Source organism: Sturnira hondurensis, unplaced genomic scaffold (genome assembly GCF_014824575.4).
Source record: "Sturnira hondurensis isolate 20B ecotype Veracruz unplaced genomic scaffold, ASM1482457v3 Scaffold0006413, whole genome shotgun sequence".
Classification (NCBI taxonomy): domain Eukaryota; kingdom Metazoa; phylum Chordata; class Mammalia; order Chiroptera; family Phyllostomidae; genus Sturnira; species Sturnira hondurensis.
Window position 1 is genome coordinate 20,239,489 of NW_028079044.1, and position 24,616 is coordinate 20,264,104.

Here is a 24,616-nt window from a genome sequence, read left to right on the forward strand (position 1 = left end):
TGAGGATTGGGCGAGACCGAAGTTCTTTTCCAAACCTCTCTCTGCACCGAGACTCCCTTTCCCTGGTACCCTTCTTTCTGACGACCCCTTCCCATGTGTCGTGACAGAGAGGCAGCGGTAGGAGGGCCCGGCCCGTAGCAGCGCCACCGAGAGAGGCATTTCCGGCGGCGGTTCACTTCCTGGTTGGGTGGATGGAGCTGAGCGGGAGCGCGCGCTCGGGGGAGGGGCGGCGGGTCAGTCTCTGCCCGGCGCTTCGGGGATCAGCTGGCGGGCGGGCGGGTGCCATACACGGCCCGGCTCTCGCTGCAGCGCCGCCTTCTTTCCCCCACGCAGGCAGGCCTGGTGGCCGTGACAATGTTGCGCGGCTGGTAGCTGGGCGCCGGCCATCGAGCCTTCTCAAGTGGGTGCTGCCGGGATGCTGCCTCGAGGGGAGGTGGGGAGACCGGGGAGGAGCGGGACGGAATGGGGGGCAGCAGTGGCCAGCTGAGTCGGCGCTAATCCAGGCGGCCGAATTCCTCCTTTTTTCCCAGCCCCGGGCACAGGGTCCCAGGTTTGGGGGCCGAGGACGCGTTTTCAACCCCAGGGGTTTTTCTCCTTAAGAAAATGCAGCAAGCATTTCCCCAGGTTGATCGCTTTTGCTCCCTCTAAGACTCAGCAGTTGAATTTTTAAGTATGTTACTGATTCATCCTGTCTCTCTTCCTCTGTCATCACAGGTTTAAACTTATACGAATCGCTCTTTTGAGGAGGAGGGGACCACCGCGCGGTTGACGCGCATATTCCGATAGGCATCCTCCCTCAGCCCCCACCCCCACGGCCGGATTCGGGTGGCTCCTCTCCGAACTGAAATCCGAGAAGAAATCCTTGGATCTCTTGTTTTCTTAAAAAAAAGAAAAAATCTAGAAGCTGTCGGTATTTTGTTTTACTGCTTCCTATTCGCAAGATGAAGAAGTTTTTTGACTCCCGGCGAGAGCAAGGCAGCTCTGGCCTGGGCTCCGGCTCCAGCGGAGGAGGGGGCAGCACCTCGGGCCTGGGCAGTGGTTACATCGGAAGGGTCTTTGGCATTGGGCGACAGCAGGTCACTGTGGACGAAGTGTTGGCGGAAGGTACAGTGGGACTCTAAGTGCGCTGTAAATGAAAATCTTGGGTTGATGCAGCACGATCCTGGTTTCTAGTTGTTGAATGTATGAATGGATTTTGACCATTTGACACTCCCTTCCCTTTCCCGTGCTCTGTGAATCAATGTCCTTGAGAAATTTAAAACTGAGATTTGAAGTGACAGGGTTTATGGGGCAGGGGGAGGTTGCCGGATATTGTTTACCCCAGTGGTCTTTTATTTCATTTTTAAAAAAACATTGAAGATCAGGTGAGAAAAGCCTGTGTGAAATTATGAAGCTTTACATCAAACGTAGGGTCGTGGGCTTGTCATTCTCCTAAAACTTGAAATAATTGATGTGAGGGCTGAACAGAGGGGTCTCTCCTTTTCTTTCTTCTATCCAACTTTCCCATTGCCATGAGCAGGCAGTGGAAGGAAGAGAGGATTTTCAGAGAATGGAAATGTTTTTCTGAGAACTAAAGTCTGTTGGTGAGTTTGAGGAGGTTTCCTGACCCAACTGTAATCAGGTCCCCAGGATGTAGCTAAGATAACAGATATTACATGAAATGAATGTGGTTATTTTGAAATCAGTCAATAGGCCCCTCTTCCTTGTGTTTTAGGTTTTTTGTTTCTTCTTCTTCTTTTTTTAATGCTGAGAGAATTACTTGAGAGTGGCATCTGATTTTTTCCTTTTTCTGTATTGGATATGTTATTTAGATCTGTATTTGCTGTGTAAATTCCATATCTAAATCTATATTTTTATTCCCCAGACCTTCTGGAAATCTTTGCATGCCTCTTTTGGTAACCTTAACCTCGACCTTCATAATTATACCCGACTCATACTTTTTACAGCCCATTGCCTACGTAGTGTGCTTTTACTATTATTTTTTAAAGCAGCAGTTTCCTTGGCATGAAGCTATTCAAACTAATTGGATGGGGGGAACCTGCTCTAGATTGTGTTATCTGCTGCAAGGGGGTGGGGGAAGGGAAGACCTTTATTGCTGTGAATGTTGGTGGACCTGTTTATTAACTGGGGAAGGAGATTTTTTGTAAGCTAAGGTTGAAGCAAGAGTTCCAACCTGGGCCTGGGAAATGCCTGCGGGCGGGTTGGGAGGAAGAAGAAGCTCTGTTTGGCTCTCAGCTTGTCTAAGCAGTGGGTTCAGTTGGGCCCAGTGTTCTGGGGTTAGGGTTGAAGCCTTTACTTTAAAAACACTGTTTTTAAAAAGGTCTGAACATGTCCTTGTGAAATTATTGTTCTTCCGTTTTCAGTGCAGCTCTAGCTGGACATAATCTGGGGCCTGAGTCACTGTCCCTCTGGATCTTTCCACAATTGTGGGCTTTGGTGCAGGATGGGAGATGCTTCTGTGATGGCTGCCAGATCCGCACCCTTGAGTCTGATCTGTCTCTTTCATCCCTGTGCCAAAGCCCTTGACTGCAGTGGGATGGAGAAATGGAGGAGAGTGTGAAAGAGAAATTGGGAGGAATGATGGGGTGCATAGCTCTTTCCATTCCTCTGAGTGGCCTCTGCTGACCCAGGAGCATTTTGTTCAGCTTGGGTATTGTCTCACTATAGACAGTGTTACCCTAAGTGGTTCCTGTTCTCAGAATCTGAGTGATGGGAAAGAGAAAAGGCAAAATTGGTCTTTGTTATCTAAGCTGGTCTTTTTTTCCCCAGAATTCATCCCTGAGAACTGCACATCATACATTATATTTTTAAGTGAAACCTAGGGCTTGTAGCTATTCACTCATTCATTCATTCATTTAGCAAACAGTTATGGAGTGTCTTTGGTGTGCCAGGCACTGTGCTGGGCTCTGGGAATATGATATAGAACTAGATTGCTGGAGTTTACAAACTATTTTGATAGGAAATAGCCAGTTAGAATGATTGACATGTGCTAGCATGGCAATAAACTTAGGATAGCCTCCAATTTTAGAGAGCCGAGAATTGCTTTCTCCAGGAAGTGACTGGCTGAAGAATGAGTAGGAGTTACTTAGGTATTGTGAATCACAGACAAAGACTCAGAGTAACAAGAGAGAGTCTCATGTAAAACCAGGTTTGTCAATATTGCCCTATTTATGTTTTTTGAGTAGCATTGAGTTTGAAAATGTGACCCTTAGACATGTGGCAATGTAGAAGCCAGTATACTAAGTATTTATAGCACTTACCAAATACAAAGGCACCACTAGGTTCACCAGAGGGACATGGGAGCTCTAAAGTGTAGTGTCTGCCTTTAAGGAGCTGTCAGTGAATTTGGGAACACAAGGCAAACATGCCCACATACAACAGCATGGTTACCAGCCCTGTGAAGTCAGGCATAACTAGGTTCAAATTCTGGACCTGTTCTTTACTCTGTGAAACCTTAGGTAAGACATTTTAAACCTTTCTTGAATCTCTGTTTTTCTGTGGGCAGATCTTAAACTGTGAAGCCTGGATCAGGAGCAATATCTGGGAACTTGTTAAAAATGCAAATGCTCAGGCCCACTCCATAAACCACGGGTATAGGGCTTTAGCAAGTTCCTGGAGTGATTCTGATGCAAGCTAAAGTTTGAGAACCACTGCCCTATGGAGTGGTCTTGAAGATAATATGAGGCAATGTATGTAAATTATTTAACATTTGTTTCAGGTGTTCAATAAATGGTAGCCCTTATTTACCAGCAACATGACATCACACTCATAGTTAAGTGGGAGTGAGAGTGGCAATGTGAAGGCTAGTGTGGCTGCAGGAATCTTCAGGAATTTTTTCCCCGCATTGTGGGCAGACAGAACCAGGTGTTCTTTGCAGAGGTCTCATCAGCTCCTTGAAGGGTCAACAGAAGTTTTGGGTAGTCATGTTGCTTCCTGGACCCTCTTCTGTTTGAGGTGTCAGGTGCTGCTGGCCACCAGTCCCAGCCAGAATTGCCTAGGGTTGATGAGAATTATGCAGCAAGTGCCCAGGGCAGTGACCAGGCAGTTCAGGGAGTGATGGTGTGGCTTCAAACACAGACTTTATTACCTCCATATCCCACCGATCGTCTCTTTTTCCCTAATGTGGGTATTGGTATATGCTTTATAGTGAGAAATTGCGAGCACCCCGAGGAGGAGGTATTGAAGTAAGACAGGAGAGTGTCTGGGCTGCCATCAGCAACATCGGCTCTGCTTGCCTAGTTGCACTGACTAATCTAGAGGGGGCTTGTGTGTCTTGGGGAAATGAAGGCTCTGAGTCATGAGTTCAGAGGGATATGGCTATCTCTAGGCTGGGTGCAAGGAAGGATATTTTCTCTTTAGCTTCCTCAGCAAAGATGACAGAACAAGAGGCTAAGTCATGTCTGATGTAATAGGCGAGTGAAATCAAGGGAAGATTTGGTGTAAGCTTCCAGAGTGAGCTCAGTGGGGAAATTGGAGCAATGCTTAAAGAGGACTGAGAAGCTCTGCTTTTATTTTTATTTATTTATTTATTTTAATTGAATTATTGTTCAAGTACAGTTTTCTGTCCTTTACTCCCTTCCCAGAAGCTCTTTTTATCATACCACCTTAGCTATATGAGGCCTTATGTCTAAGCTTTACTAAACTATAAGTAAATGTTTGTTGTATACCTACTGTGTTCAGACAACATTCCAGACTGCTTCAGTTCTATATAAGGTAGACAAGGTGGCCCTTCAGGGGGTGCACCAAAGGAATTGAGGACTAGGGCTAATGAGAACTACTGAGTTAAGTCTTCAAATCAGTAAACTTTGACAGTTTCTTCTACCTATAGCACAAGATAGAAATGTTTGTGAAATCGCCTAAAAAATCAAATGCAATTACATGACATATGCATAATTATAATGTGCTGGTGGTATCAATATACTTCATGTGTGTATTCATTTAGTGTGTGTTCGTCAGTGCTTTCTTTATGGCAGGCACTGTATTAGGTCAGAGTTATCGGATGAATAGGATTTGGGCTCAGTTCTTACAGAGCTCACAGACCAACGAATAACCCTAAGATGAGTGCCCAGCACTTAGCCTGGCTCTTGGTGAATATTAGGTGTTAAAGAGACCATAAGAGATGATAAAGAGAAAGGGCCTGGGGGTGAGGATTTATAGGTGAAGTGCTCTTTGAACAGGAATGGAAATTGACCAGCAGATGTTCCAGAGGAGGGTTATCTGAGGTCTTGTAAGCGGAGAGAACAGCATACGTGAAAGTGTGGAGTGATGAAGCTGTACTCCTCAGTTCCGGGAATACTGACTAATCTAATGTTATCATTTTGGTTAGTACAAGTTTCCCTTCCAGAATCAAGGGAAGAAAAATATGGAATAGTACAGGGAAATATTTTTACAATTTGTTCCCTGGATGTGCTTGCTGCTCACTTTCTTCAGTGGCCCTGGGCCTTTTGAGTAACTATTGAATAGGTATCTAGTAAGCACTGTGGGGCAAGGGAGTGGCTAGTGTCTAGGGAAGGAGTGGTCCTGAAGGTTCAAAGAAAAGTGGAAAGCTTGAAGCAGAAACAGGTGGGGAAGAAGACCGCCATTTCAGAAAGGAGTTGCCAGGGGAGATAATGAAGATGTTGGACCAGAGCAGAAGGTATACTGGAGAGAAAAGAAAAGGAAATAAGGTTATGGAGAGCTTTAGTGCCAGGCAGAGAGGTAAGTTAAAAGCGCCTGAGGTCTTTTCTTGTTGCAAAACCAATTTGATGCCTCCCACTTCAGATGTCTGCCTGCTGGAAATTCTGGTTTTTCAGTGGCAACTGCAGATTTTCAGGGGGTGGTTTGTGAATGGTGTCTTCTTCCTGGTTTTGGGCATGAGGACAGTAATAGCTTTGCTAAATATAGCCAAATCTAGAATTCAGAAGTGAAATCTAGAATAAGCAATTGCATGGTCTTTCCTTTGGTCTTCCTTACAAAGTCATGCGCATGTAATGACAGAAAAAGGAGAGAGTTTCACACAGGTTTTGAGTGGGAGAGTATGGGGGAAGCATACACTTGTACCTCGATAGCTAAAACTGCATGTAGGGTACACAAGAAAAGCTTGATAAATATTAATAAAGTCCATATGAAAAACATTACTGCATCAGAACAGTCATTTTAACTAGTAATATTTGACAGTTGACACTTCATACAGGGGACTAACACCATCTACCATTATCTTGTACTCTTCAAAGGGTAAGTGCTTCCTGAGCCTGTTTAAGAAATAACTGACATCGACATCTGAAAGAGCCAAACAATGATAATAATAGAAGTGGTATTGTCTACTGAAGTAGAACGTAGCACTTTGAAGTGGCAAAGAGTAACTTTCAGTATACTTTTCTGGAGTCATTTTTTGGCACAGGGGAAGGAACCACTGCAATATAAATTGGGAGATTAAGGTTTGTTGGTTCATTCATTGCCATATTAGGTAACTGTTATTGAGCACTCACTAAGTACGGGACATCAATGCAGTGACAAATAAGACATGCTCACAGTTGTTGAACTTCAGACATATGAGCAAATAGCTTTAAGAATATAAAAAGCCTAGGAGAACAGACATGAGAGAGCAATTAATTGTATGGGGTGAGGAGCAGTCAAGGAAAGCTAAAGAAAGGTGATATTTGAGGTATGTCTTCAAAAACAAGAACTTATTGCCCTGGCTGATGTGGCTCAGTTGGAGCGTCATCCCAACCAAAAGGTTGTGGGTTCATTTCTGGTCAGGGCACATGCTTAGGTTGTGGGTTCAGTCCCTGGTTCCGGCACATACAATGCCCAGTCCGGGATCGTATGGGAGGTAACCAATTGATATTTCTCTCTCACATCAATGTTTCTCTCCCATCCTCTCTCTCTAGAAGCAATGCGAAAATGTCCTTGGTTGAGAATTAAAACAAAGCAAAACAAAACAAACCAAGAAATTATTACTAGGTTGACAAGGTTGGGAGAACATTCTAAGCAGAGAGAATAACATGGCTAAAGACACAAAAGCTGAAAGTGTACTCACTGCTGGGAACTGTATGTTTCGAGATGGCCTTTCCTTTGGTCCAGAGCTGTGCCATACCGTAAAGTAGTCAAGAGACACCAGTGATTACTTAAACTTAAATCATCTTGCCATGGCAAACTGAGAAGTAATAAAAGACTTGACTCCTGCCTTCCTAATTGACATGATGACCAACACACAAGAAATAAGTGCACCCTACAAGATAATAGCTATTGAAATGCTGGAATATGTGGTGTAGTCTCAAATCCTGGAAGGGTTGATTGAGAACAAGGTCAGTGAGGTTTGAAATGGTTAGGAAAGATTTCGTGAAGATGGCTCGTTCTTAACCATCTCGAGGCTCCTAAAAGAGTCTCTTCTCTGGAACCTCTTCTTCGAGGAACCTTGTTTTAGGGAACATACCGAGTTCAGCATATTTGCATATAGTATATTCTTAGTAAAATTGAAGTAAATATTGCAACATCTTTGGTCTCTTTTGAGGAACAAAATTACCTCCATAGTAAATCATGTGTTCTGTGGGTTTTTAAAAAAATTTTTATTTATCTTTAGAGGGGAAGGGAAGGAGAGAAGGAGAAAAATATCAATGTATGGTTGCCTCTTGCGAGTCCCCTGCTGAGAACTGGCCTGCAACCCAGGCATGTGCCCTGACTGGGAATCGAACTGCGATCGTGTGGTTCGAAAGCCCACGCTCAATCCACTGAGCTACACCAGCCAGGGCTGTTCTGTGTTCATACCCAAACAGAAAAAGCCTTTTCATTCTAAGTGATTTTTTAATCACTCGGAAATATTGTATATTAGCACATTCAGGTAACACTGGCTGCAGAGTTTTGTGTGTACTTATTCCCTCCATTATTATCTTTATTATTATTAGTCTGTTATCTTTATTGTTATTTAATCTATTATGTATACTTTAAATCACCTCAGTTCTATTGAGTTATAGCCAATTGTTAGGAAAAAGAAGTCTGATGAGTGAGACTACCACCTTGGCAGAGGGCGAGTTCCTCAAGTTGGAACAAAGTTGAAAGAGTAAATATCTGAAATTTTATTTGAGGTCTGCTGTGAGTGAATGAGCTTGAACTGGTCAGCTTGCTCCTTGGGCCCTGAGTTAAGCTTGGCAGACGATGGATGGCAATGCCAGCTGAAGCTTTGTTATTTGTGATTTCTCAAGAGCCAAGGGATTATTGGATGAAAGAGTTTATGGCATCCCTATATTTTTATAATAGAAGGCCAAGCATAGCATTGATGTTAGATTAGCATTTGTAATTAAAATGATCTTCAATAATGATGCCTTTCATCTAGGACTTGAACCTTGGAGAAAGCAGTATAATGCCATGCAATTTATTGCTTGTTTTTAAGGATGCTTACAGTTCTTGTGCCGGGATCTTCAGGATGAAAGACTGTTGTGCCTCCTGTACTGAGCATGAATTTGAGAACCAAATGGAGAGTTTATTACCCATTGGGGACAGGAAGAAAGAAGAGGACTCAGGGCTTCTCAGTTGGGCCCTTCTGGGAGGAGTGGGGCCTGAGCTCCATTTACGGAGGTGGCAGGATTCCTGCTGGTACCCTTAAGTCATCCTTGTCCCTGGTCAGTGAATCTTGTTGGTTCAGGAAATAATGATTATCTTACAGGTTTGTTAGACTTGTTTAATTTCCCATGTGGGTAACCTACTCTATTTTTTAGACCTTTGTTCTCTACTATTTTTAGAAGTCTGGGAATCTTGGTGGAGATGAGGTGGGTAGCATTGGAAGAAATAACTGTATCTGGCATTTTGGCTATGAAAAAAGTCTTCGTTTGACGAGAAGGTGTAACTCAGTAATGATTGGGGAAAACCTGATATCCAGTACTGTTTTTCTCCCCCTGTACCTCTGGGATAAAGGGAGCACTACAATGTTCTCCCCAGGAGAAGACTTTCAAGGTTAGCGCTATTTGTGGTGGTTTAAAAGCAAGGGAATTGGAGGTAGGCAGCCCTTGCCTTGAACCCTGGACCTGTCCCTGTGATGTTGGGCAGCTTACAGAGATCCATGCTTTTTATTTATAAAATGCAGATAATACTGGTTGGTGGTTGTGAGGATTAGATAAAATTATGCAAAACACTTAGTGTAGTGCCTAGCATATATTGTAGTTAGCAGTCTGTAAATGGTAGCTCTTTTAAAATTTTTTTAAAAAGATTGTATATATTTATTTTTCAGAGAGAGGGGAAAGGAAGGAGAAAGAGAGGGAGAGAAACAATGAGGTGTGAGTAAACAGTGATCAGTAGTCTCTTGCACTTCCCCAACTGGGGACCTGGCCCACAACCCAGGTATGCGCCCTGATTGGGAATTGAACTGGCAGCCTTTTGGTTTACAGTCCAGCACTCCATCCACTGAGGCACACTAGCAAGGGCTGAATTTTGTGTTTATCAGGCAGTATTTGTTTTGCTGTTTGTATAAACTGGAGGAGCTAGAGTCCTGGTGATTGAAGGTAGATAGATAGATAGATAGATAGATAGATATGGATATAGATATAGAATATCTATAGCTGTATATATATAATATTAGAGTATCTACCAACCTGAGCATGAGGAATAAAGAGAAGATAGAGAATTTCAGATAGATATTGTGGTTTGATTTTTTTCTGATTGAAAGCCATCTGTGTTAGGTAAATTTTCCCTGTCAAGTTGCTATTAGTTATGATGGGTTTCTCTGCCCCTGAGGAATGCCTGACCCCAGCTGCCTATCCAGCTTCAGGTCCTTGTGTTCCAACACAGGTCTCTTGCTTCATTCAGGCCTGTGCCTCATCTCCTATTTATCAAAGATTTAGTTCTTTCCAGTGCTTTACTCATATTGTTCCCTTTACCTGGGATACCCTCCCCTTCCCCACCCACCTATCTTAATCCCACCTAACCTTTGTCTACCTAACCCTAGTGTTCACCACACCTACCACAGTGGTGCATCTCTCCTGTCCTCTGGATGCCTGTCATTCTTGCTGGCCATGTTGACTGTTTTGGGTCCATAATCTGAAAGTTTTATTTTGTTCCTTAGCTGTTTTGTATCTACTTTGTACATTTGTATCTACTTTCTAGGGTTAGATACAAGTGTTTTTTCCAGGCAGGGTGTAAGCCTTAGGTTTACTTTGTATCTAGTCCGGGACTCTTAGATTTGGACAGGTCAACAGTGTGTACTGGAGAATAAATTAAATGAATAGCACAATAAATCAGTACTAATTCAGATTCACTGCCCAGGCACTACATACCAGACAAATTTGAAATCCACAGACCTCTCTCATCTTTATTTTGATAATATAATAGATTTATGTTTGGGACCTTATTACAGTGATAAGAACTATTGGATCTTTTAGGTTTTGGGTCAAGTTGAAAATGACAAGTTTAAAGCTAAGTAAAATACCTTTCAGAAAACCATGTATTTTTTATTGATTAGCTTCAATTGTGGGTTACTAATACTATCAATGTCAAAAGTAGTAATATAAGGTATAAGTATCTTAACTATATAAAGGAATTCTAAAACTGTTCAAATGATATATTATAAAGATGAAGAAGATTAGGTCAGATATCAAAAACTCATATATTTTCTAGCTTGTGATGCTTGTTGGCCCACAGTAAATTAGGGCAGTGATTTTTCAACTTATATTTGGGGCAGTGAGTATGGGAGCAGAGTACAGTTAGGAGGGGACTGTATGATTTGAAAAGCACAGACAGACTCTCGTCCAGCAAGGAAAGAAGGGAACCTTAAAGAGGAGGGGGAATGATGGTTTACTCTCTTAAGAGGCAAATATTATAGACTTAAGGGGCTAGGGTGGGGAGAGGACATGAGATTTTTAGATTTATTAAGGAGGATATGGTTTTTAAAAGGTTCATAAATATGGCTGTAGCAGCTCAGTTATAAATTGACTCTAGAGAGGTGGTGTCCAAATTGATCACTGAATGTAGCACTTAGACTATAGATAGGCACCTGTTTCTCTCTGTTCTTGCTAATTTCAGAAAGGTGACATGAAAAGAGGGATCAACAGTATATTATGCTTTGTAGTTTGGCCTTTGAGCTCTATGACCTTGTTGGAAGGTCACCTCTCGTTGGCTCTTTGATTAAGGATGAGAATTTACTTGAAAGAAGTTGCTTTTAAACAATACAGAATTTCTGCCTGGCTGGTGTAGCTCAGTCGATTGCGCGGGCCTGCGAACCACATGATCGCAGTTCGATTCTCAGTCAGGGCACATGCCTGGGTTACAGGCCAGTTCCCAGGAGGGGACTCATGAGAAGCAACCATACATCGATATTTCTCTTCCTCTCTCCTTCCCTTCCCGTCTAAAGATAAATAAATAAAATATTTTTAAAAAAGGACCTTAAAATAAATAAATAAATAAATAGACAGAATTTCTCAGAAGATAAAGTGTTTTTTTCTTTTAAAGTCATAGTTTAGAATACTCATATGTTGTATTAATAATAACAAGTGGGTTAAGTGTGTCTACCTACTCAGCAATTTTGGCATTGATTTTAAGGTGATATGATGAAATAATGCCCAAGTCCATACATTCAAGTTCTGTTCCTAGGGTTTGCTCATGGAATATGAGTAAACAGATAAAAGAAGTAGATTGTCTGGTCTCCTCAGTGATCTTGGACACATCATTTCCTCCTCTGAACATGTCTTTCCTTACCTAAATAAGGAAATCACTGGGTCATCTTGAAGATCTCTTCTAAGTCAGATATGATTTTTTTAAAAAAGATTTTATTTATTTATCTTTAGACGGGAAGGGAAGGAGAGAAGGAGAGAAATATCAATGTATTGTTGCCTCTTGTGAGTCCCCTGCTGGGAACTGGCTTGCAACCCAGGCATGTGCCCTGACTGGGAATCGAACCTCGATCGTGTGGTTCGTGGGCCTGCACTCAATCCACTGAGCTACACCAGCCAGGGCCAGATATGATTTTTAAGTTGTATAGTTTCTGTTGAGACCATTTGGGAGGGATGGTCAGGGTTGGTGTGATGAGGTTGAAGCATGTCATCAGTGGAGTTGAAGGATTCCATTCGTTTTTTGCTTGACTTCTTTCATATCTTTCCTTTCCACTGGAAAAATTAGTGTTAATAACTAGATGTTGGGGGTGAGAGGAACATTGGACTTCTGGCTTCAGTGACTAGGTAGATGATGGTATAATAAAAAGAAAAAAGACAGTGTATGAGGGAAAAAGAATGACATTTATTTTGGACTTTTAACCATGAAGCACCAATGGAGATCCAATGTGGATATATATAGTTCAGGACACTGTTGGATAGGACTGGCCTAGGTTTGAGAGAAAAGTTTGGTGGGAATTGTGTAAGTGCATGGTATTAATGAAAACTGACGTGAAATGAGAGCTCACAAGGAGACCATGTGGAAGTAGAGAGAAACAGCTGTGGGTAGATTTCTTGGGACCATCAGTGTGTAAGGGGCAGGTAGAAGAAGAGGAGCACGTCTAGAAAAAACCCCAGACTCCTCACTCTAACCTGCAATGCCTGCAAGAGCTCATATCTCTCTTCACCTCAGCCAGTGTGCTTCTTCACCACAATGATTCATCTCTATCTTTTTCAGCATTTAACATTGTTTCCTCTTTAGTGTCTTGGGTTTAGCTGGTCCCTTTGTCTGGGATGTTCTTCCTCCTGCTCTTTCTATGGCTGGATTCTGATTCTGGCCATACAGACCTCATTTAAGTTTTTCCTCAGAAGACTTCCTTGACCATCCAATATGAGGAACCCATCATGTTTCATTTTGCCAGGTAGCATGGGTCAAATAATTTTCTTGCTCATTGTTTATCTCTCTCTGCTAGAATTTCACCTTCCTGAAAGCAGAGACATTGACTCACTTGTTTATCACTACATCCCCAATGTCTAGTGTGGTGCCCACACCAGGGAGCTTGAGGAGCTCAGGGAAAAGCAGTTGAATGAGCGAGTGCAGAAGGAGGCAGAAGGAATAATCAAAGATATATGGAGAATCAGGAGACAGGGAATGATGAATATGTGATGAAATCTACTTAAAATGAATATTAAGTAGATTTAAAGGAGGAGGGGTGGATCCTTTGGGGGTTAAAAATCAGAAAGGGTTGTTGGATTCGGAAATATAGAGATCATTCACGAGTTTTTTTTAGAGCAGTTTAAGGGAAGCAATGGAATAGAGTCCAGGTGGCAGTGAAATGAGTGAATGGGAAGTGATGTAGATGCTGCTGACTCAGGGAGGAATTTGTTATTTTTAATGGTGGAAGAGTCTTGAGTCCATGAAGCAGAGGAAGAGGTTAGAGATCTGTAGTACAGGGGAGATTCTTGATGGAATGATGCTGACTAGGTGATGGCAGGTTATGGATGGCATCATGAACACAGGTGAAGGAGATGACTTTGGCCAGGAGGAAGAGCACTTTATTAAGTGACCTGGAAGGAAGAGGAGAAAGAATGTGTTCAGAAAAGAAACTGATGGGGTTTGACAAGTTGAGGGAGATCTTGCTTCACAGCTTCTGTTTTCTGTTGAAGGCTGTGCGCCGGGAGTGGAGTTGGGGCTTTAAAGAGAGTAGGGAAGGATGTGGAAGAGTTCCTTAGGTTTAAGGAGAGGACTGACAAATGTAAGATGGGCTCGGTCATATGGAGAGCCCATTTGAGATGACTCTGTGGAAAGACAGGTTTCCCTGGCCCCTAAGGGTTCATCAACTTTGAAAAATACAATTTTGAATAGGACTTATTCTGAAATACATTATATATTTCCTGTCTTCTACATTATAAGAGGCAGCATAATATAGATGGAAAGTACTCCTGATCTGAACTTCTCTGGTGACCACCTTGCCCTGTTCTCTGGACAGATTGCTTCCCAACTCTGTCTGTCAGGTTCCTTGTCTGTGAAATGAGGACTAGATGATGGTGAAATTGCTTTTAACATCACACTGTTCTTTTATTTCTCAAATGCATTGTTGATAGAATGTTATGGTTTTGTTAGAGATTGAATAGGATCTTTGCTTGATATGGGTAAGACAGTTAGCTCCTGAATAAAATGGCCTTGGGTTACTATGCTTTTTGAATTTCATGTCTCTGTCTTATAGTGTCTTCTGGTTCTGTTCTTATGAGGCTGTCAGCTGTCACTTTTTGCTGTTATCCATCTACCTTCCTGAATTAGTGCCTCTGATTTGCCACTGTTAATCTGTGGATTTGAAACTAGATGACTAAGCTTGTTAGACCTGTGTGTAATAATAGAGGCTCTTAGTGAGGGTTTGAGGGTCTCATCTATGATTAAAGTACATGAGCCTCTGAGCATGTGCTTTATGTCTCTTGTTGGCACAGAAACCAGTTTCTTATACATCCTGTTTTAGACAGGTTGAGTTCTGAAGAGAAAATGAGTTACCATTTAATGTTTATTATTGTGTTTATAACCATTTGTGTGAAAAGTTGAGTATCATTGCCATAGAGATTTAACCTGTTTCCATTTTTTATTTTGCAAACTGTCTCTTTTACTTTTTCAACCTGCCCTCCTCAATCTCTTCTCCATACTTTTAATGTAAGACAATGTTCTAGGCACCACTATAATATCAGTTTAACTATTTGATTTATGTTTTTTTGAAACTACAGAGAAGTTCCCAGGCTAATAATCTGCTGTTTAATGCTGTATATGTTTAACTCTCAATAAGGGCCCTGCTGGACACTCTCGGGTGGTATTTGGGGTTAGACCCTGGAATACCTGAACCAATGAAATGAATGCTAATCCATATACAACTTTTGGTTGATAGGAAAGATAAAAAAATCAAGAAGTCTTCAGAAAGTTTTTTTTTAATTTTAATTTTTAAGTATATTTTATTGATTGTGCAATTACATTTGTCCCAATTTTTTCCTACCCTTTATTCTCCCCTGCCTTGCATCCCCACTCCCACCCTCATTTCCCTGCCTCCCTTAGTTCATGTCTATGGGTCGTACATATAAATTCTTTGGCTTCTCCATTTCCTATACTATTCTTAACCTCCCCCTGTCTATTTTCTACCTCCCATTTATGCTTCTTATTCCTGTACCTTTTTTCCTATTCCCCCCTCCTCCTCCCCGCTGATAACCCTCCATGTGATCTCCATTTCTTTGAATTTGTTTCTGTTCTAGTTGTTTACTTAGTTTTTTGAATTTCGGTTGTTTATAGTTGTTTGCTGTCATTTTATTGTTCATATTTTTGATCATGTTTTTCTTAGGTAAGTCCCTTTAACAGTTTATGTAGTAAGGGCTTGGTGATGATGAACTTCTTTAACTTGACCTTATCTGGGAAGCACTTTATCTGCCCTTCCATTCTAAATGAAAGCTTTGCTGGATAGAGTAATCTTAGATGTAGGTCCTTGGCTTTCTTGACTTGGAATACTTCTTTCCAGCCCCTTCTTGCCTGCAGGGTTTTTTTGTTGTTGTTGTTGTTTGAGAAATCAGCTGACAGTCTTATGGGTACTCCTTTGTAGGTAATTGTCTCCCTTTCTCTTGCTGCTGTTAAGATTCTCTCCTTATCTTTAATCTAGGGTAATGTGATCATGATGCACCTTGGTGTGTGCTTCCTTGGGTCCAAGTTCTTTGGGACTCTCTGAGCTTCCTGGACTTCCTGGAAGTCTATTTCTTTTGCCAGATTAGGGAAGATCTCTTTCATTATTTGTTGCAATAAGTTTTCGATTTCTTGCTCTTCCTCTTTTCCTCTGGCACCCCTGTGATTTGGATGTTGGAACGTTTAAAGTTGTCCTGGAGGTGCCTAAGCCTCTCCTCATTTTTTCAAATTCTTGTTTCTTCATTCTGTTCTGGTTGAATGTTTATTTCTTCCTTCTGGTCTAAATCGTTGATATGAGTCCCAGTTTCCTTTCCTTCACTGATGGTTTCCTTTACATTTTCCTTTATTTCACTTTGCATAGCCTTCCACTTTTTCCTCTCTTTTGCAACCATACTCAACCATTTCTGTGAGCATCCTGATTACCAGTGTTTTGAACTGTGCATCTGATAGGTTGGCTATTTCTTTGCGCTTAGTACTTTTTCTGGAGCTTTGATCTGTTCTTCCATTTGGGCCATTTTTCTTTGTTTCGGCACACCTGTTATGTTGTAAGTGGCGGAGCCTTAGGTATGCACCAGGGCAGGGTAACCCATGTGGCTGTGTTATGGTGCTCTATGTGAGGTAGGGGTCCAAGAGAGAACAATGCAGCTGCTCAGCTCTTGCAGGCTTTCAGTCACTTTCCCTGCTACCCATAGCACATTGGGCCCTTCTGGTGCTGATTCCCGGGTGGGTGGATTTGTGTATGTTCCAGGTCACTGTGGCTTCTCCAATGAACTCTCCTTTGAGGCTAGGAGTTTCTCCTACCCCTGTAACCCCAACAGGTTTTTTACATCCAGAGGTTTTGAGGCCTTATTTCCCCCATGCTGGAACCCTGTGTTTCACAGTGTGTTTTACTCCCCAGTTGTTCCTCTTGGTTTATCTGCATGCAAATGTGGGACTGCCAGCTGCCACCTTGCCTGCGGTCTTCTAGCTACTGCCTTGCCATATGTCCTCTCTGCCTCAGCTTCTTGTCGCTGCCCCTCCTGACTGCCTCTGCCCTCCTACCAGTCTGGGTGAATGTTTTTCCTTTAATGCCTTGGTTGTCAGATCCATACAATTTTCTGGCAGTTCTGGTTGTTTTTTGTTTTTAAATATGTTGTCCTTCTTTTGGTTATGAGAGGAGGTGAAGTATATCCACCTTTGCCTCCATCTTGGTCAGAAGTTATTTTTTTTAGAAAATGCAAATTAATTCACAGTGTAGTGGAATAAATTAGTAGAGGAAGCTAGACAAAAAACAAAATTACCCACAATCCCATATGTTACCATTGTTAACATTGTGGTGTGTACCTTCCAGACCTGTATTTTTATAAAAATAAGAATGTACTTCACATCATCTTCTGCAATCTGCTTTCTTACTTAGCAATATATCTGAATTATTTTTTGTGTTAAACGTTTGCATCATCAGTTTTGGTCCATTGAATGGATGTATTGTTATTTGTTTAATCTCTTATTCGATATTTGGGTTATTTATAGCTATTACAAAATAACTGCAACAAGTATTTTTTAAGTCCTTGAGTACTTATTCTATTCCTTAGAATAATTTTTTTTAATGTGAAATATCTGGATCAAGAGATATGCATATGTTAGCTTTAGATACATGTTACAAAACAGCTTCCACCAGAAGTGTATCTTGTTGATGAGGTTGGATATGTTTCCTTCCTTCCTTCTCTCCTCTTATCCTTTCTCCTCCCTCCTTCACTCCCTCTCTTTCTTTTATCTATCTGTCTATTTTTTGTATTTCTTCTATGGTGGATTCTTTGTTTATATTTCTTTGCCCATATTCCTGTTAGGGAACTCATCTTTCTTAATGACTTATAGATATTCTTTACAAATTTAAGATATTAATCTTTTGAGATATATATATATATATATATGTACTTTGTCATTTGCCTTATGTTAATTTGTTATTTTTGCAGATGTTTTTAATTTTTATGCAATTAAATATGTCAGCCTTTTCCTTTATGATTTTTGTTTGCTTCATAGTTGGAAAGGTCTGAGGAGAAATATAGGTCCTAGATCCCAGAGACCCTGTGAGCCTGAAGTTTATCTTTGAACACTGAGGAAGCCATTCAGAGTTTTAGGAGGGAGATGGCATGATCAGATTTGCAGTTTAGGTAGATTTGTGGAGGATGATATGAGGGAGCTGAGTCTAGAGCATTTAGGAGGCTGTCGTTGCGATGCAGATTAAAGACCATGAGGATCTGAGTGGCAGAAGTAATAAGACCAGAAAACAGTGCAGATAAATATTTAGAAGGTCATGTTGTCAGGATTTGGTCCTTGACTGGATTTTAGGTGTTGAAGGAAAAGTATGGAATCAAGACTGATTCCAGGTTTCTAGTTTGAGTGCCCATGTACATGGGGTAAAAGTGATACTAACTGAGCTGTACTATTCAAGAAGAAAGATTGAAAGAGGGAAGACACAGGTGTAATGAGTTTAATGTGATCAGTTTGTAGTGTGTTTAAGTTATCTCTTGTTGGCTAACAAACTGCCTTACAACACAGTGGCTTAAAACAACAACAGTTTATCATTTCTCATGATTCTGTGGGTTGACTGCTGGGTCTCAGCTGGACTTCTGCTGGGCTTCTGCTTATCTCATTTGGGGTCCGTTAGAAGTGCCTTTATTCTTACCATCTTATTCTACTATATACCTGAATTCAGAACATCCCAACATGGACCAGTATATTTCTGTGATGAAGCATGTAACACCACCCTTCATTCTTACAGAAATGTATGTGTCAGAGAAATGTATGTGTCAGAGAAATACAGGAAATTCCACGGGTTTATTATACACAGATCTCTGGTGTTTTTGTGCACCACAGTGTGAATTGGGTGAAGGGTGTGTCTTTTTAAAAATTTACTTAGTTGTTCATAAACAAATAAGCAAAGTGGGATAAGGACTTTGAAGAATTCAGACAGATCATTTTTAGGAAAGTGTATTTATGGAAGTTAAATATTATGAAATTGATTTATTTGGAGCTGTCCATGCAGAGATACTTGTATTTGAGTTTGAAAAATCGAGAGTAAGAAGAGCAGTGGGCTGAGAGTGGAACTGAAGTTTAGGAACATTCTCAGGGGTGTCCAACCCATGGCCTGTGGGCCGCATGTGGCCCAGGATGGCTATACATGTGGCCCAACACAAAATCGTAAATTTACTTAAAACCTTTTTTTTTCCTCATCTAGTTTTTGTTAGTGTTTGTGTATTTAATGTGTGGCCCAAGGCAACTCTGGTTCTTCCACTGTGGCCCAGAGACACCAAAAGGTTGAACACCAGTAAAAGGGATAGCTTAGTAAGGAAAACCCTTAAAAGAGACAGAGAAAGACTTCCACAGGAATATGAGGAGAGTGTAGACTGCAGTGTCTTGCACACATGGGGCCCTAACAGAGTTAACCAAGTGGGAGTAAGGAAGAGGATCAGGTGCTCCAGAGTGGTCATCTCATAAAGTTGGACAAAGTCTGTGATGTTTCCTAGACTTCCGGATTGGACAGTGGGATGGCATTGGCGTCTGCCCGAGCAGTTTCAGAAGAATGGTGAGTTGATGAGTGGGAGCCCCGAGTCTTGACTGTTTCTTCGAGAAGTGTGGATAATAAAAGGAGAAAAGGAGAGACAGTGTGGTAGCTGGATCAGGAGATACTTGAGCATATTAATAGGCTGATAGGAAGGTACCAGGAGACAGAGTCAGAGAGGAGAGAGTGACAGGGATATATATTAAACCAAGAGGGAGGGCAGTTTTCTTAACTGAGTGAGGTTCCAGAGGAGACTAGGGAAGATGAATTGCAACAGTTACTCAGGTCAAAAACCCTTCCTCTAGTCATTCAATTGGGTCTTTCCATAACCTTAGGCCAATAATCTCTTACCTCTCCTCCAGTTTATCAGAAAATCCTGGTTGTTTTGCATTCACAATACACCCAAATTCCAACCATTTCTAACTTCCTCCACAGTTGTCTCCCTGGCTCAAGCTGTTGTTGGCCAGGATTACGCTGGCTATTTCTTCCACTTTAGCCTCCTCAGTCTACTGTCATCATCATAGCCAGAATGATCTTTAAAACGCAGATCATTTCATGTTACTCCTCTGCTCAGAACCTTCCAGGGACTACCCATCTCACTGAAAATAAAACTGCAAATCTCGATGTGGGCCTAGAAAGTGCTATGCTTGGGCCACAGTTATTCTTTTGTATTTCATTGCTCTCTTTGGTTATTTGCACTCTACTCTGGTCTCCTCGTGGTTCCTTAAAGCAGGGTGAGTTCATGCCTTCCCATTGGGGTTTTATACTTCCTGTTTCCTTGCCGGCAATAGTCTTCCTCTAGGCACCCTCGAAGCTTGCTCTTTCACACCTGTTTTACTTAAATGTCACCTTCTTAGAGAGTCCTTCTCTGGTCATTCTACTAAAAATTGCAACCACTCCCTTTTCCCAGCTCTCTGTATTCCTCTTCCCTGCTTTTAATATGCTCTATGATTTACTTATGTTTATTGTCTACCTTCTTTAGGATATAAGCTTTTTGAGCTTATCTGTTTTGTTCACAGGCCTAGAACCATAGCTGGCACAGAGTAGGCACTCAGCAAGTGTTGATTAGATAGGTGAGTGAATGAATGGTAGGGGTCACAGCTGGTCTTTGCATAGGAGGAAATTTTACCCTTGAGACAGGAGGAGATAAATGGATGTGTGAATATAGATAGGTTTGTGCTGGGAAGGCTGTGGGTATGTAGAGAGATAGGAATTTGGAAGTAGTCTTGGGAGATGCCCTCAGCTTTTTGAAATAAGGAGGCAAGGTTGACTGCTGATGGTAATAGGGAGTATGGGGCTGAGGAGACACCTGAGGATATGGGTTAGTCGTTGGGAAGTGTGGGAGAGGGAGCTATCCAAGGACAAGTCAAGGACCCGGGCCAGGGTGAAGACTGTGAATTGAAGAAATGCAGTTTTACAAGGCCGTGTGATTTTATTCTGGTAGAACTCAGGAGTCTTGAGTTAGGAGCAGAACAGGTGGATTTAGCATTGATCCAGGGTTGGATAGATGTGATGGGAGGCCACAGGTGCAAAGGAATCAAAGGAGCAGTCCAGATAGTTAAATAGTTAATTGTAGTTTCAGAAGGTGGAGAGAAAGCCCTTTAAGAAGCAGGTTGGTTGATTGGGAGGAAGTAGAGTCAGAGTCTAGAGAATGGATGAGTTTGAAGAACAGATCAGGCCAGAGTGAAGAAGGCATGGTGGAGGCCTGGAAGTGTGTCAGAAAGTGAACAGTTGAGGATTTGTGTTGACAAAGTCTAGGGTGTAGCTCTGGATGTAGGTGATTGAGAAGAGCAGAGGTCATTGTAGTGAAGAAATTTGGAGGCTGAAGTATAGAAATAAATTATCCTTGTGGATTTTGAAAACACCCAGGATTATGTCAGGAGTTGTGGCCGAGTGGACACCAGGATGCTAAAGGCTTCAGTAAATATTGGGAAATAAGTAGGAGGGTGGAGGTACAAAGGCAAGGCAGTGTGGAAACAACAGGAGCCAGGCGGCACGAGTTTGGAGGGGCAGGAATTTTTACATGAAGGTGGAATATACAAGGAGTGATGATCTGGAATCAATGAACAGAACAAGGAACATTGACCTCCTACCATGAGGTTCGTGAGGTGTAGGAAAATCTGACCTCAGAGGGCTGGTGGTGCAAACCACCCCGGCTGGTGCAGGAGCAGGTCAGAGCAATTTGGATGACATTTCTTTTGGCCAGATTCTGGAGCTAAGTTGTTATTATGTAAACATAATTTGTGGCATTTATTTGACAGCTTTGTGTTTCCTCTTATTATTAAAAGGAATAAATAAATGTCGCTTTTACTTACATTTACTTATATGTTTACATATTATATTTACTTGTATTTAATTATATATAAAAAACAATCTTTAAAAACGTTCCCTTGGGTCTCATCTTTGAGAAGAAAGAGACTTCACCTACTCACTGTAAAAACAACCTTAGTATGTGGTTTTGAATTTGCCTTTTGTATTTTGTTGCTGGAAATTTCTGCTTACCTTTAACTTTTAGACCCTCTTAGCCAGGTTCATTGCTTCTTGGTTCTTTTTTGTCTCACTGGACTAATGATTAATTTTTAGGGAAGCCCAAACCTCAGGGGTTACTCAGTGATGAAGGACTACTTCCCTGAGCCTGGTGCTCTACAGCCTCTAAATAAAGGGAAAGGTCTGACTATGTCAGCAAAAATGCTTAATTTGTGACTTAGAAATGGTATCTTGCCCTGGCTGTTGTGGCTCAGTGGATTGAGTTCTGGGCTTGCAAACCAAAGGGTTGCCATTTGATTCCCAGTCAGGGCAAATGCCCGGGTTGGGGGCCAGGTCTTTAATGTGTGAGAGGCAACCACACATTGATGTTTTCTTCTCTTCCTCCCTCTCCTCTCTCTCTAAAAATAAATAAAATCTTTAAAAAAAGAAATGGTATCTTGCACATTTTGAATTTATCCAAGAACCAAAATAGTTAGCTGGGAAGTTTCCTTTAAATGCTGCCTCACCTCTTCACCACTAATACTTCAGACTCCTCCCTTCACCTCCCACACTGATACAGGTCCCTGCTGGGAGTATGTGTTGACTTATCTTATATGTGATTAGTTGCTTTTGATATTTGTTCTCTCATACACTCAAGAGCACTCGGCACATACCTCTTTTGTTTCTGTTCCATCTTCCTGCATGTATGTATTTGTCTGTTTGCCTGCCTGGCTATCACTTTGTCTTCCAAACTGTTCTCCACCTGCTTCTGACCCAAATTGATCTCCTTGAGGTTATGGTTAGGTTTCCACTTATTTTTTATATGCTCTTAATAAGTAGATACATACTTAGGAAGTGGGTATTCAGTTAATTTATTAAACTTAGAACTCACATAGACTAACTCACACATCTTGCGAAGGAGAAAACTGTGGCCAGAGGATTAAATGATCTGTCCAAGGCTACATAGGCTGAGTTGGGATTAGAATCCATTTCTCCTCTCAAGGTTTTGAGGCTTTCTGAAAGATTAATGTCAAAACAACTAGGCCTGGATTGACTGTGTTCCCCAAAGTTAGAGATAATTGACCTTCTTGAAAATTTAATTATATTGTCTAGGAATAGGGGCTTTCCACCTCTCCTTCCACCTGTCACCTTGTTTGGGGATGGGATGATGGGTGGGACTTTTGTTGTTCCTTAACTAATGAGACTGGAGAATGAGGGCCTAGGCACAGGAGGGCTCTGTCCTACTTGTAAAACTGGTAGATTTGCTTTTTCCTTGACCTGTACCTTCAGGACATCCTCTGTCTCATGGGCGCTAATGGAGACATGGAGCCATGTCCTGGGAACAGGGTGAAGGGTACTGGGTAATCTCTGGCCTGGCAGGCAGAAATAGCATATCTGGGCACTTGTGAGTGGTTCGGGGGGAATTTGGGCCTAGAAGAAAGGACATTATAATCAGGTGCCAGAAGTTCACAGATAGGTCATTTGTGGCTGGTAGGGTTGGCAGGAAATAGTGAGTCACACTGGTAGGTTGATGGGATTGAAAAAGAACAAATTCTTGGTAGTTGCTGGGAGAGTGCTTTTACCGTTTAGACCAGTGGTTCTTAATCCTGGACTGCTTTGTCTGCCAAGGGACATTTAGCAGTGGCTGTAGATACTTTTGATTGTCACAACTTGGCCAGGTGTGTGTGTGTGTGTGTTATTGGCATCAAATAGGTCGATGCCAGGGATGCTGCTGAACACTGTACAGTACATACAATAGCCCCCCATAACAGAGAATGAGTTATCTAGCCCAAAGTGAATTTTACTCAGGTTAGGAAACCCTTCACTAATCCTGATGATTAGTGAAGTAATTAAAACAAATGGTTAAACTGCAAAATTGGATTTATTTCACCTTTTTATTTTCATTCTTTTTAAATTGAGGTGAAATTTTATAACACAATTAATCATTTTATTTTATTTTTTTAAATATAGTTTATTGATTATACCATTACAGTTGTTCTATTCCCCCCTTCATTCCCCTCCACCCGCACACTCCCTCCCCCACCCTTCTCCCCCCTTAGTTTATAACCACGTGTCTCAACTTCTTTAGATTCTATATTTCCCCCACTATTCTCGCCCTCCCCCCTATCTATTTTCTACCTACCATCTATGCTATTTTCTGTGCCTTCTCCCCCCTTCTCCTCCTCCCACCCCCCTGTTTCTAACCCTCCATGTGTTCTTCATTTCTATGGTTCCACTCCTGATCTAGCTGTCCTCTTGGTTTGCTTTTGTTTTAGGTGTGGTTGTTAATAACTGTGTGTTTGCTGTCCTTTCACTGTTGATATTTTTCATCATCTCTTTCTTATATAAGTCCCTTTAGCATTTCATATAATAAGGGCTTGGTGATGATGAACTCCTTGAATTTGACCTTATCTGAGAAGCACTTTATCTGTCCTTCCATTCTAAATGAAAGTTTTGCTGGATAAAGCAATCTTGGCTGTAGGTCTTTGGATTTCATGACTTGGAATACTTCTTTCCAGCCCCTTCTTGCCTGTAAGGTCTCTTTTGAGAAATCCGCTGACAGTCTGATGGGTACTCCTTTGTAGGTGACTGTCCCCTTATCCCTTGCTGCTTCTAGGATTCTCTCCTTCATTTTAGTCTTGGCTAATGTAATTATGATGTGCCTTGGTGTGTTCCTTCTTGGGTCCAACTTCTTTGGGACTCTCTGAGCTTCCTGGATTTCCTGGAAGTCTATTTCCTTTGCCAGACTGGGGAAGTTCTCCTTTATTATTTGTTCAAATAAGTTTTCCACTCGTGGCTGTTTCTTTCCCCCTTCTGGTACCCCTATAATCCGGATGTTGGAACGTTTAAAGATGTCCTGGAGGTTCCTAAGCCTCTCCTCATTTTTTTGAATTCTCATTTCTTCATTCCTTTCTGGTGGGATGTTTTGTTCTTCCTTCTGGTCCATTCCATTGATTTGAGTCCCATTTTCCTTTCCATCGCTATTGGTTTCCTGGACATCTCCCTTCATTTCAATTAGTTTAGCCTTCATATGTTCCTCCAATTTGTGACTGTACTCTACCAATTCTGTGAGCATCCTGATAAATAGTGTTT

At 41.7% G+C, this 24,616-nt stretch overlaps 1 protein-coding gene across 15 annotated transcripts in view; it reads left to right on the forward strand.

Annotated features, from left to right (window-relative positions):
- Window positions 1-226: 226 nt before the first annotated feature.
- Window positions 227-24,616, forward strand: part of AAK1 (AP2 associated kinase 1) — a 167,086-nt gene continuing 142,696 nt past the window's right edge. For 13 of the 15 annotated variants that reach the window (XM_037048175.1, XM_037048181.1, XM_037048183.1 and 10 more), the window contains exons 1-2: window positions 228-400; window positions 715-1,104. In XM_037048175.1, coding sequence (XP_036904070.1) covers window positions 942-1,104 — 163 coding nt within the window. In that variant the 5' untranslated portion in view covers window positions 228-400; window positions 715-941. Of the gene's footprint in view, window positions 401-714; window positions 1,105-24,616 lie in introns of all 15 variants that reach the window. The other 2 variants (XM_037048188.1, XM_037048190.1) reach the window with 1 other exon arrangement.